Consider the following 14,254-nt stretch of genomic DNA (forward strand, 5'->3'; position numbering starts at 1 on the left):
GTCTCAAACCCGCAGGCTCAGGCAATCCACTCACCTCAGCCTCCCAAAGGCACGGGATTACAGGCTGAGCCACCGAGCCCATCTTGAGCTCCATTATCAGGTATGGTTAATGTGTATTAGGTTTAATTCGTGGCAGACTATGAGGAAAATACACTCTTAATTTAAAAACAAATTTTTTTTAAGAAGGCCAGTTATCTTTAAGCAGCATGAGCTGGGTAGTGCTGGGAGAAGACAGTAGGGTTTATAAAATTTTATAAATCTCAAGTTCCTGAAGATTGTAGGTATCCCTTTGAAACTGGCCACTTCCACAAGATTCTGGTTTTCAATTTGGCTTCTGATTACATTTGATTAAGTCCAAAGACCACTTTAGACAAAAGGAAAATCAGTGGTTTCATTAACATGCGTAGTCTAAGGCCATGCTCCGCGGCTCAGCTGGTAATCCTAGCAGAGGTGAGTGAATTGCCCGGGCCTGCGGGTTCGAAACCAGCCTGGGCAACTTGGTGAGACCTCATCTATACAATAAATAAATTAGTTGGGCATGCTAGCGCACGCCTGTAGTGTTCCAGCTACTTGGAAGGCTGAGGCGGAAGGATCGCCTTAGTCCAACGGGTCAATACTGGGGTGGCTATGAGCATGCCACTGCACTCAAGCCTGGGCGAGAGTGAGACTTCAACTCAAAAAAAAAAAAAATACTGATCATACATAGTTTAATTTTCAGAAGTAAAACTACACAGTGGATAGTCCAGGAGTGTGGTTTGTTTTGCTTTTGAGTCAGAGTCTCTGTTGCACAGGCTGGAGTGCAGTGGCACTCAGGGCCACCACGGTCTCCACCTGCTGGACTCAGACGATCCTTTCACTTCAGCCTTCCAAGTGGCTGAGACTACAAACATGTGCCACCATGCCCGGCTAATTTTTTCTTGATTTATTGTAGAGATGAGATCTCACTAAGTTGCCCAGGCTGATTTTGAACCATGGAGCTCAGGCAATCCTCTCACCTCCGTCTTCCTAAGTGTCGTTGTGAGCCATTACACCCAGCTGACTATTGTTTGTTTGTTTGTTTAGTAATTTATTTATTGTAGATACAAGGTCTCTCCAAGTTGCCCAGGCTGCTCTCAAACCCGCGGGCTCCCAAACTGCTGAAATTACAGTCTGAATATACTTTGTCTGGAGTGCCCTGAGTGTCCAGCAGTTTTTAACCAAAAACGACATGACACCTGTGCCCCACCCAATCTCTCCCAGAGTGACCCCCCCCATGAAAAAAGTTTTCAAGGGAAACGTTTTGCCAGTGTGGAAGAGGTGAAGCAAGACTAAAAAGGCATCCAAATTGACGAATTCAGAAACTTTGAGCAGTGGGAAGAGTGTCTCAATTGGTGCCTTAAGTGGAGAGTATGTTGAAGGTAATTGAAGCTTAAACATGTAAGAGCATACAATTTAAAAAATAAATTCCAATAAACTTGGCGTCACCCATTTTCTTCAGCGATTTCTAGTGTATTCAAAGTTGTGCACCTGTCACCACTAATCTAAAAATTTTCACTAGCAGTCCCTCCTCATTTCCTTCTTACCCCTATCCCCTGGCAACCACTATCTTTCAAGGGTAGGGGGGTTTTATAGGGATTAGAGTCTAGATCAGTTTGGGGAATGTTGCTATCTTTAGAGTGTTGGCATTCAATTTGTGAACATCTTTCCACTTAGCTTTTCTTTCAAGTGTTTTGTAGTTTTCAATGTATAAGTTTTGTACTTACTGTACTTATTTTCTTTTTAATATTATTGTAAATGGAATTTAAGTTTTACTTTGTGTTCATTTATTGCTGCTGGATAGAAATGTAACTGATTTTTTTTCCCCCGAGTTGGAGTCTCACTCCGTCCCCGGAGCTGCCACGCCCGGCTAATTTTTGATTTATTGTAGAGATGAGGTCTCGAACCCGCGGGCTCAGGCAATCCTCACCTTGGCCTCCCAAAGCACTGGGATTACAGACTGAGCCACCGAGCCCGGCATGACTGATTTTTATATACTGATTTTGTAACCTGCAGTTTTTTCCTTATGGCTTTCTAGATATAAAATCATAATCTGTGAACATAATCTTAACTTTTCCAACCTGGATGTCATTGTCGGATATGCTGAAACTTCATGTGCAATGTTGAATAAAAGTGGCAAAAGGGTGCATTCTTGTCTAGTTTTTGATCTTAGGGCGACCATTCCTAATTTTTCACCATTAGGTTCATTAGCTTTAGAATTTTGGTAGATGCTTTTATCAGGTTAAGGAAGTATCTTTTTCTAGTTTGTTGAAAAGATTCTGATAGCATTTAAATGGAGAGCTCACATAGGGTGTAACTGATAAATTACAAGCTATACAAGAAGTAGAATCTACAAGTATTTAAAAATGAATTGTCACCTGTGCTTTAAAAGGCCTGGAGGAGGACTGGTCTCCCCCCTCCACACACACAAAATGAAAATATTTCTCACAGTGCTAAAATCAAGAATTTCTAGTTAGATACCACATTCCCAGTTTCTTTGATAAACATTGCCAAACAAATTATGTTCTGATCTTTTATGTAAAATATGGGATCAATGTGTGCAGCTTACTGTTGTACTAGTCAGTATGGGACAGGGCGATTCCTCTTCATTGCTTGTTTTATTCAGTCTGTATGGTGAGCTGTCTTGGACCATGTGTAGTACTCCACACAAAGGATGAGAAGCCTATAGTACTGGGTCAGTTTGGTTAGCTGGGCTAGGGCCTGGGTCCAGACCTTTGGAGAAGCACCCTGTTTGCTGCTAAAGTTGGTCTTTGGATCTCCAGGTCAACTTAAAATTTAATTGTTTATGGCAAAGAATCTCTATTCTCAAAGTTTTTTAAACCTTTGTGCCTGAATGCCCACTCTGAGGGGACATCATCAATCTAGCAAACTATCTGGGTGTCCCATCAAGAGATTGCTGGTGATTATACAAGACAAACTTACGCAAATGCAAATTTTTCAAAAATGTGTTCCTTTGAAATTTTCAAATTGTATGAAAAAGCAATTAAAGAGATGGAAGAGAATGTGTGAAGTGCTTTCACAGTGGTGCTGACAAGTTCCCAATGTAACAGGATACCATGCTTACAGATACTAAAACTAGCACGGTCCTGGCAGAAGAGCTACTAATGAAGAAATGTATTACTGGTACAAAGTCAACTGAAAGGGATTACCATCACAAAAAAACCAGTTTTTGATGTAAGAAATAGTAGCTATAGGAAAAACAATCTTATGCTCCTTGTGTGGAGGGCAAAAGGATCATTACAATTCTCAGCACTTGGAAATCATACAGGAATGAAATCTACCACAGCGACATTATATGGTGGAAATATTTTATCAAAGAGCCTGAGATGATACGAAATCATATTGCAAATATGAGCGCTGTGGATCAAGATACTTCTACTTATTGAAAAAAAATCTTTAAAATGGTGGAGGAAATTATTCTGGGGACTAGAAATATGCATTAGTAAGTCCTATATATTGTACTGAGCACCAAAAAAAACCCTATGTCCCATTTGAAATTTGTCAAGCTTCTGATCAGTCCATTGAGAAGTTGTTTTTAGGACTCACGAGTGCATCCTTCCACAATCTTCAAACAGGCCTGACAATAAATTACATAATATTAATTTAGGAGGAAGAAAGTGAGGCGGCATTATCTGCTTGAATAGACAAACACCAGGTAGAAGACGATAAACAAATTACTATCACACATGTATCAATGAACCTGTAATACATGTCGGTGACTCTCACCACATATACGATATCAAATTTTGGTTTTTTGACATAAGTTCCTCAATGTTCACAATTCCATTATAAACCAAGTATCATTTCAATAGATTAATTGGTTCCAATGCTATACTATTTAATAGGAAATGATTTGTTTTTCACTACTTCGTAAAAATGCAGTCAAGTTGCTGCAACAAGATGACCTCAAGTGCACACGGCTAAATTACATAGAACTGTTTTATAACTGATGTTTTAATGTTAGGTAATTCACTTTACAAACAGTCTACCTATTATGTTATTGTTAGAATTTTGCCAAAGACATGGTTTAATCATATTAATATATTTTTCTTTTTTAACTTTCCCCTGGTCTCTCTCCATATTAAGGTAATTCTTTTGTTTTGTCTTGAATCGGAGTCTCACTGTTGTTCAGGCCGGAGTGCAGTGGCATGGTCACAGCCACCGCAGCCTCATCCTGCTGGGCTCAAGTGATCCTTCCACCTCAGCCTTCCAAGTAGCTGGAACTACAGGCTCATGCCACCATGCCCAGGTACTTTTTTTTTTTTAATTGTAGAGATGAGGTCTTGTCACGTTGCCCAGGCTGGTCTCAAACCCTTGGAAACAGGCAATCCTTTCGTCTCTGTCTTCCAAAGTGTTGGGATTACAGGCATGCGCCACCATGCCTGGCTATATTAAGCTAATTCTTAATGCCTTTTTATTCATGGTTGCGTCAGGAGCTACATCTGGTGCTGAATAGCAGCATGTAGCCAAAGGGGTGTGGTTTGCTCACCCATGCTCCATACTCGGGTCTCTTCCAGAGGTGAGTACATCAGTAACTATCTTAATACAGAAAGTCACCATTTTTATTACCTGCAGAGAAACAGATTAACTTCCATTATTTAATACTGATAAATGCATAAGTTTTTAACCCTTTGCACTCATGTCCCCTCAGGGGACATAAAGAGATTACTGGTGGTTATACAGAACAAACTTATGCCAGCGCAAATTTTTCAAAAATGCTGTTTCCTTGAAGTTTTCCATTCAAACTGCACAAAAAAGCAAAGAGATGGAATATATACTCAGATATGATTAATCAGTTAAGAAGGAGTTTTCAGGAATCACAAGTGTGTCCTTTCACAATGTCTTCAAACAACAGACTGGACAATAAATTACATATTATTAACATGAGAGGAAGGAAATGAGAATTAATTGTCTTCTCGAATAGAAAAACACTAGGTAGAAGATGTCAACAAATTACTATTGCACAACATATATCAATGAACCTGCAGTGCTTTGGTGGTTTTTTCATAGGTTATCAAATGTTAGAAAAATACAAGATATAAATTTTGATTTGTCATAAGTTCCTCAGTATTCCACTATATGCCACATATTACTAAAATAACTGGTTAGTTCAATGCTATACTATTTATTATGAAATGATTCATTTTCCACTATTTTGTAAAAAAGTGCCATCAAGTTGGGGTAGGTGATCTGCGAGATGTCTGACTGCAAAGGGTTAAAAAATGGATGGTTTAAATTTTCAACAATGTGACCTTTATGCTAATGTCTTCTATTAACAAAGACAAATACTAAAACACAATCAGAATTTAAAAATAAGTGTAATAAAACTGGGAAAGGTTATAATGTTTAAAAAAAAAAAGTCTGTGAAACTGACTCCAATAAAATATTGTAAATACATTCAAAATTTTACAAGACTCTTACAGTCTCATCTAGAAACTATAACGTATATTAAGATTCATGATCTGTAATAAACTTAATGTTAAGCTAAAGGAAATCATGAGTATGTATTTGATGCATTAGAAACTACCGTTTGATCACTATTTAATTGATAAGGTCTCATTTCAAGGAAAGCTTGTAAATGGAGATTAGATTGGATAATATGACACAGGAGACAAAACTTCTTCTCAAAGACACGCCAATACAATTTCTTGAAACAAAATCCCAGCAAACGAGAATTTTCATACTATGCATGGGAATAACTAAAATCTTTATTAGATATGATTTTTTTCCAATAACAATGTGAAAATTGGAATTATCAATTCAAAGAGCAGTGAAGTCTGCAATTTTAAAAAGTAGACTAGGTACTGGGGAAAAAGGTAAAGGAAGACAAGGATGTTTATTACTATCCATTATCTCCCCTCTGTACACAATGTTGTATATATACAACTACTCCATTTTTATTTTATTGATTTTATATAATGGTGAAATCACCTTAAGCAACCTCTAGGGTATTCAGATGGTGTGGGAGGGGGATGGATGAGGGATGGAAAGAGTAGAAACACTTGGTTAACAGTTTTCATTCACACATTTTAGACAATTTTTTTTGCCAAGATTTTAGTAGTAAATTCATAAATATAGGAAATACTTTCACTCCTTCAGTGTTAAAATAGAAAAACCAAACAGTACCAGCAGTAGTGGCTTATTGGTATACAAGAAAAACACAACACCAATGGGTTTTCTTAATTATGCATTTTAAATAACAATATGTGCATTTGTTTCATTTTTACAGTTATAAATTTTCTAATCTGTTTTAGACAACAGCTTGAAATAGTTTTGATCCACTGAGATGTTGCTTTCAATTTGAAATATTGTGTATACACGTATATAAAAAATAACCCAATGTATGACTCATCTGACAGATGTTTTAAGATCAATAAAGGCTTATTTTTCAACATGCAGTTAGGAAGAGAGGGAAGCAAGCCAACCTCTCTGCACTGTCTTGGTGCTGGCTTGTTTTTACAGTGGTATCAATAGTGGTTTTTGGAGGGAACCGTGTACCTTCAGCCTATCTAATTAAGATCAGATACCACAATCAAGAGGGGTAGAGGAGATGGGAAAAGGGAGTGAACAAATGGTATTAAGTTTTAGGTGTCTTTCTAGGTATAGGATAAAAACAGGCCAATGAGGAAAAAAAATGTTATAATTAGGGGAAAAAACTGCAATCAAATCAAGACATAATAGCCGAATTGTTTGTTTTAATAGATTGCATATATAGATGTTTAGCTGTACTCTTAGATCAACTCTTTAAGAGTAGAAATTTATGTCCAATTTACATGCTTCAGAGATCACCTTTCTTATTGTTACAGTAAGGTCTTGTATCCAAATACTCACTTGTACACTGAGAACTTTAAGAAAAAACAGGACACAGAGGGAGTTGCCATTTTTAGCAGCAATGAGATATCACTAACCCCTTTTTACATACCGAATTCAAGTCACTATCAGAGGTGAGTGCACCACAAAGTCACCAGGTACAAAATTGCTAGTTCATTTTAAATTAATAACTTGAAATAACCCCCACCCCCCACCCCATTATATCCCTTCTTTTTATAAACAGCAAACATTTTGCTATTTTATACATAGGCTAGCAGGCTTGTTTCAATATGAAAGTGCTAATTCATTTACAGATTTTTTTAATCAGTTTATGTAGTGCTACAATAAATGTCCAATAATCTACATAGGAACAATCTTTGATGAATGAAAATGATGAAGATTGAATAAGGCTATCGATTACCTTATCTTATTTACATATAAAGAATAGACACCCAATGGTGAGGAAAAGACAGAAACTGGACAAATACTCATAGGTGTAAAAATTACATCTACCTTTGAGCTTTATACTGTAAATGAGACATTTTAAATAGTCCTGTAGCCCATGCCTATTTTTTCCTCAGAAAAAGAAAAGCTGCCTTCATGACATCCCCTCTTGTTTCAGATTTCCACAGTGTCACTTGAATCTTCAGAGTCAGGATCTTACTTTCTTCAAAAAATAAAGAAAATACCCCCCTAAGTTACCCTCCCTCCCCACAAAATCCCTCTGATTTCTTTTCCAGTGCCAGGTTGCATGATCAGGTCCCATCTCCTGGGGTTTTTTGTTTTTGTTTTGTCCATCTATTGATCAATTAGTTTTAGAGTAGATAACATGAACCAGTTCTGGAACCACTACTAGGAGGAACACAAGCTCTTCACTACAATCACACAGCAGGAAAGAAAGTGATAAATCAATTCATCCCTGGTGCCGGGCCTCCAAAATTGAAAGAACTTGGCACAACTGGAGCACTGAATTTGTATCCTCCGTGCTTCTCAATCATTTTGGATTCTAGAAAACAAAAAAGTGAAATTTTAATAGGGCACACAACTATCTACTAGCTTTTCAGGGAGGGGAAAGGAATTGATGAAACATTAACAAACCAACAGGTTAACCATTAGTAACCAGGAAGTTCCAGAGTCAGTCTATGTTCTCCCTTCAAATGCATACAGGCAATGGGGCATGCACTAAGTAGACAGCACATCAACTCTCCTATTGTATACTGTAAACTTCTTAGTCAATTTTCACTTCCCTTTGTTAAGGAAAAAATCTTTACCCCACTGTAAGTCAAAAATTCCATCTCAAAGAGCAGAAAAATCCAAAATATACTTCAGAACACTAGACAACAACTTTGACTACGACTACTGAGTTAGTTTGGCTGATGGTATAAAGACCTACAGAAAATTATTAGGCTGTATATAATCTAAAATGTAATTAAAGGTGAAAAGACATGTCTGGGATTTTTAAAAATATTCTTCTGCGGGAGGGGAGGGAAGAGGTTTGTTTTTGTTTCTGAGTCAGGATCTCACTCTGTCTCCCAGGCTGGAATGTAGTGGCATGATCAAGGCTCACTGCAGCCTCAACCTCAAGGCTAAGGTGGTGATCCTTCTGCATCACTCCCCCTAAGTAGATGGGACTACTGTCATACGCCACCATACCTGGCTAAATTTAAAAAAATCTTTTCGTAGAACCATGGTCTTGCTTGTTGCCCAAGCTGGTCTCGAATTTCTAAGTTCAAACGATTCTCCTGCCTTGGCCTCCCAAAGTGCTGAGATTACAGGCGTGAACCACAATGCCCTGCCAATTTTTACCCCTTTCCCCCCTGAGTCAGGGGTTTCATTCTGTCACCTAAGCTGGAATGCAGTGGCACATTCACAGCTACCACAACCTCAGCCCACTGGGCACAGGTGATTCTTCTGCCTCTGTCTCCCAAGTAGCTAAACTACAGGAATGAGCCACCACACTCAGCAAGAGACTACTGCCTAGGCTGGTCTTGAACCCCTGGGCTCAGGCAATCCTCTCACCTCCACCTTCCAAAGCTCTGGGATTACAGGCGTGAGCCACCACACCTGGCAAATTTTATATTTTTAACAAAACTTTCTACTATCTAACCATCACCATGAGCCTAAGCAATTTTATTAAAGCTACTACCCAACAAAAGTAGTCTTCAACTACACTTAAAAATAAGTAAACTGGGGCAACCCCTTTGGGTACCCTCCCACTGTCGAAGCCTCTCTGTCCTCTCAATAAATCCTGCTTTCTAAAACACACAAGTAAACTAAATAAACCTGTTTTTCTACTCTTAAAAGTAAACTGTAGCCAAAAAAAAATTTTCCTGTATTAAATCCCTTAATGTTAATTCCTATCACCTACAATTATACCTTTTATATAATTTAAAATCCTTGTTAAAGCTGTATAAAGTCATTAATTGCATTTAAAAAACGGGGTTATGGTTAAGTGATGTACCATGGGCTGCTCTTCTTTGATCGGCCAGGGTTGCTATATCCTGTAACTGTTTTCTTTGTTCTTCATTAAGACCGTGGGTCAGAGCCTGATACCACACAGGATTACGATTTTGAATAGCTATCAAATCAAAAACAAAGGAAAGAACATCAGAGAGGCCTGCTAATGTCTTTCTATTCTGTTCTCCCTACTCCCTCCCTATCCAGTACTGAAATTCTGATCTATTTTATATTCTTCCAATAATTCTGAAAGTATCTTAAGTTATCTGTAAAACAAAAGAGGCACACAATTACAGCTTATCCTTACACCTCCAAAAATATAATTATTCTTGTAATTCATCTCTCTAGCAAATAAGGATTCAGAGCCTAAACCAGTTCTTATATATATGTAAGTAACAAACTTGGCAGACTTTAGAAATAAAATTAACCCAGACCTCTTATAAGACTCAGGGTTAAGGCAACCTGAAAATGATCAAGGCTACTATGGTTATAATTCTCAAATCTCTAAATTTAAAAGGAAAAACCAGAAGCATTAAGTAGATACAGGAAAAGGGTGAACTTTACAAAATAAATGTCTTTTTTTTTTTTGCTACTCAAAAACTTTTCCCCAATATATCTATAGTCTTTCTCTAGAAAGGTAGCTTGTAGCTCTCAACTTAAAATAGAAAACAATTTTTTCCAAAATGTCACAAAATCATCAAGAGTTAAAATCTTAGTCTTTAATAAAAACATGCACTAGATAAGTTGACATATATATAAATAGTGTTAAGTCCATATATTCCCATTTCAATTAAGTCGCTATCTACATGTGTGTATAAGTCTGTGTGTACACACAAGCAAGAGTTTTTCTCTGTATTTCCACAAATAGATTTCTCCACAGAGTAATGCCAACAATGTAAACTGATTTCCTCACGTACTCAAGGAGAAAAAATCTGACATTCAATCACATGGTTTTCTTTTCTCCTTTATTACAACTGTTCAGGGGCCCTATATTAGAAACCATCTTTTAGGATTGACATGTATTTTATGTCTACAAAATATAAAGGCACAGACAAAGCAAGTCAGTAGTTCCTGGCACCTCAACCAGTTCTTGCTACCATGCTGCTCTGAAATCAGCCCTTTGTGCTTCTGCAACCTTGTATCGAACTGCTTTGTCTTGGGCTTAGAAGACTAAATCCTTGTTATCAGAAAATTGAGTGTCAGAGTTTCTATTGCACAGGAATGATTAACAGTAGTTAACTCTGTGAAGAGTGTTTCAAAAATAGTGACAATTTAATTTCTTAACCTGAATGGTGGAATATAGATGTTATACCTTGTTGAGAGCTAAGTAAATGACAATAAAAATCAAATTGGCACTTAGTATTCTGAAGCTACACACTGACATATTCTATGAAAAATCTATTACTATATAGTCATACATAATCTGAAAACCTTAGGGCTAAATTAGTTACTTGAAGCTAAAAATCTGATTATGCCAAAGGTGCTAATTTAGTAATAATAGACTGAACTGGTAACACATCATAAAAAAATAGAAAAAAAGGAAAGAAAATTCTAGAACTGCATGTTTTAAAATGATCATATTCTCCGATGGGGGGGACACACCAAAACCATAAGCACATCAACATACAGCAAATAGATAACATATTTAGAGTGGTTGCTTCTAAAGAAAGGCGAGACACTGGGAATCATAAGTAGGAAAGAGGAACAGTCACTATACATAACCTTTGTGAATTACACTTTTTTCCTATAATCTTTCAAAATTAGAAACTAAATGTAAAATAAAAAGATGAGAAAAGAAAACCTGGACACTGAAACTCTATGGCAACCTTGGAAATATTTTTGGTTACTTTACCTAATAATCTGTTTCTAGTTTGGATTTCATATCCCAACACCCCTTTTACAGGACAGACTGAAACTAGAACAGATGTGTTCAATGAAACAATTTTGTTTTTGTTTTTTTTGAGTTGGAGTCTCACTCTGTCACTCAGGCTAGAACACAGTGGCACACTCATGGCCACCACAGCCTCAATCTGCAGGCCCTCCTTCCACTTCAGCTTTCCAGGTAGATGGAACAACAGGCATGCACCACTATGCCCAGCTAATTTTTTGATTTACTGTAGAGACAAGTTGCCCAGGCTGGTCTCGAACCCCTGGGTTCAGGCAATCTTCTCGCTTCCACCTCCCAAAGTGCTCGGATTACAGGCATGAGCCACCACCGACCCGGCAAGATGGTTCAACATGTAACAAGTTGACTTACTTTGAAATATAGCTTTAAATATCTGATACTCATCAACAGGGTTGTCTTCATCATCAATAATCGTGGAATAGCCTTCCAGAGCAGTCTCCTCAGCATCATCTTCTTCCCACTCTTCTTCATCTCCATCTTCGCCTGCTTGCTTAGCCAGAATCTCTAAATATTCTTGCCCATCTTCATCAATATCATCTTCATCACTCCCGAGTTCCTCTGCCAAGTCATAAAATACTACTTTATACTAGTAGTAAAGTGATATAAAAAAGTCATAATCACAAATCTTTTTTGAGCTTTTTTATTTTTAAAGGCAGCACTAAGTAAATAGTGACAAAAATGGTAACAGCTGTTTTATTTTGAAACCATCACAGTAATTTCTCTTAACCAATATTTTACCAATTTACACTCTTGTATTCTATAGTATCTTATAGGTGAACTATATTAACCAACATCTAAGTAACTTAATTTGTAATGCAGGTATACTTAGGTTTTAGCACTAACAGATAATAGGATAGATGTCTGCAATACATTCAGCCAACATTAAAATCATAAACTTTGTAATACGGAGGGTGCCAAAACCACATATATACATTTTAAGAAAAAAAAAAAAACCTGTTTAAACTTGTAATACTCAATATATACCCAAAACAAAAGATGAATTTGACTTCTGCAATTACAAAAGGTGATCAAAATGGTTACTATCAGCGTCCAGACACTTTTGATTATAGTGAACTATTACAAAACTTGTTGCTGTGTGAGGTCTCCTGGATCTTCCCTTGTACACAGCACACACAGTACCACGCAACTCAAACTTATTACGAATAAGTGTGATTGTTAGGTGTGTTGGAGTTTCTGTTGCATACTGACGCCTCCACTGTCATACTTCCACAACATTTTCAAATTTCAAGTACCACTTCAAAATGGTCTTGCACTCCTCGCATGACAACCATGCTTCCTCCATTTTCTTTGACTGCCCTGCCTATCACATGGTGATGCTAGCATTCACTTGATTAAAGCCATCTTTTGAGTGAACGTCATAGCATACACTGCTACCATAATTACATTCAACTTCAAAAGTAATACATAGATAACATCTCTTTAAATGTGAATACATTTTTTTGGCACCCCAGTAGTTACTATAATTTGTGTGCCTTTGTTAATACTGTTAATTCCATTAGATATTGAATGAGTGCCATATGCCAAGGATTCTTTCATGTAATCTTCACAGCCTTTTATTGAAAATAGGGTCCCTTACTATGTTGCCCAGGTTGGACTCAAACTCCTGGGCTTAAGCAATCCCACTCGCCCCAGTCTCCCAAGTAGCTGGGACCACAAGGTGCACACGACTGTGCCCAGCAATCAAGATACTTGTGATTATACTCATCTATAAGATATTGTTAGTGATAGAACCATTTTATTATCACCCTTATAAAAATTTCCTCAGCTCTTAAAGATAGCTATAATCTCTCTCCTGAATGAACTCAGCACCTCGCATAAACTCTATTATTATATGCAGTAATATTTGGCTTTGTAATTCTTTTCCCAGTAGGATAAAAAACTCTTGAAGAAAAGCATTACATCCTATTCATCTTTATATCTACAGTGCCAAGTATGTGTCAAATAAACAAATCTTTATAGGTTGCATACTATAATGCCTACTTCTGTTTTACATATTGGAAACAGATGACATTCCCACCTTCATCAATTTAGAGAGAATAGTTCTTTCTATGAAAGAATGAACATAAAAACATTAGGCTATGATCCCACTCTTCTCTAGGAGAAGGGCTAGAGAATAAGTTAAGTCTAGTGATATCTCTAGTAGATATATTTTGTTGTCTTCTTGAAAATCCTTTACCCCTGATACTTACCTCGCAGGAGAGGTACCATGATTACAAAGGTGGCTTTTCCACGGTGGGGCTTATCCTTTGAGCACTTGCTCTTAATAAAGCAGTTTGTAAGAGCAGACAAAAAAAATTCCTTACCGGTTTCATCATCATCTTCAGCTTCATCATCATCATCACTGTCATTCTCATGTTCTGCATGGCAGGCATATGCTCTTTTTAATCCATTAAATAAAAGGATAAAAGCTGGTAAAATCTGTCCAGAAACCTGATTTAAAACTTGTGGTATTTGTTCCATATCAATAAGAGCACAGAGTCCCAAAACACACATTTTTCTGTCATGAAGCCTTAAAAAAAAGAAAAAGACAATTTTCCTCTTTTTCTTAAATAGAGTTCTTCACAAAGCAAATGTAATAAATAAAATTGCAATTTATGTCACTTACCCCAAGAAACAGTCAACATCATTAAGCCACTGTGTAATAAAATGATTTGTAACTGGTTCAACATTATTAGGGAATCGAAGATTTTCTAATGTATTGAGTAGTAGATGTGGATTATAATACAAAGCTGCAATTGCAACTTGCAGACACATAGTTCGAAGTTCACTTGTCTTAACCTCTCTTGTCAGTCTTTCTAAAGCTGCTTCCACGAATAAGGGAATACACTGTAAAAAAAAAGCAAGATTCAAAGACTGTTTAACAGCAATCTAACTATACAACCCATATTAACTTATTTGTTGCCACAACTAACCTTTTTGTCTCATTAGATGACTGATATTTACTACTGAGGCATTTCACTGGGAAATCTAATTTTAGAGAAAGTCTATTCTTCACACAGCTATTAAAGTCTCATAATATCAATA

At 37.0% G+C, this 14,254-nt stretch overlaps 1 protein-coding gene across 3 annotated transcripts in view; it reads right to left on the reverse strand.

The window, feature by feature from the left end:
* Nucleotides 1-5,722: 5,722 nt before the first annotated feature.
* The window catches only part of IPO7 (importin 7), a 61,764-nt gene continuing 53,232 nt past the window's right edge, over nt 5,723-14,254 (reverse strand). For 2 of the 3 annotated variants that reach the window (XM_021710646.1, XM_008054554.2), the window contains 5 exons: nt 13,836-14,056; nt 13,534-13,739; nt 11,561-11,767; nt 9,308-9,424; nt 6,712-7,852 (listed from right to left, as the gene is read on the reverse strand). In XM_021710646.1, the coding sequence (XP_021566321.1) occupies nt 7,755-7,852; nt 9,308-9,424; nt 11,561-11,767; nt 13,534-13,739; nt 13,836-14,056 (849 nt within the window). In that variant the 3' untranslated portion in view covers nt 6,712-7,754. Of the gene's footprint in view, nt 7,853-9,307; nt 9,425-11,560; nt 11,768-13,533; nt 13,740-13,835; nt 14,057-14,254 lie in introns of all 3 variants that reach the window. The other variant, XM_008054553.1, reaches the window with a different exon arrangement.

The sequence above is a fragment of the Carlito syrichta genome, unplaced genomic scaffold, assembly GCF_000164805.1.
Source record: "Carlito syrichta isolate Samal-C Ts95f unplaced genomic scaffold, Tarsius_syrichta-2.0.1 Scaffold296499, whole genome shotgun sequence".
In the NCBI taxonomy this organism is placed as follows: domain Eukaryota; kingdom Metazoa; phylum Chordata; class Mammalia; order Primates; family Tarsiidae; genus Carlito; species Carlito syrichta.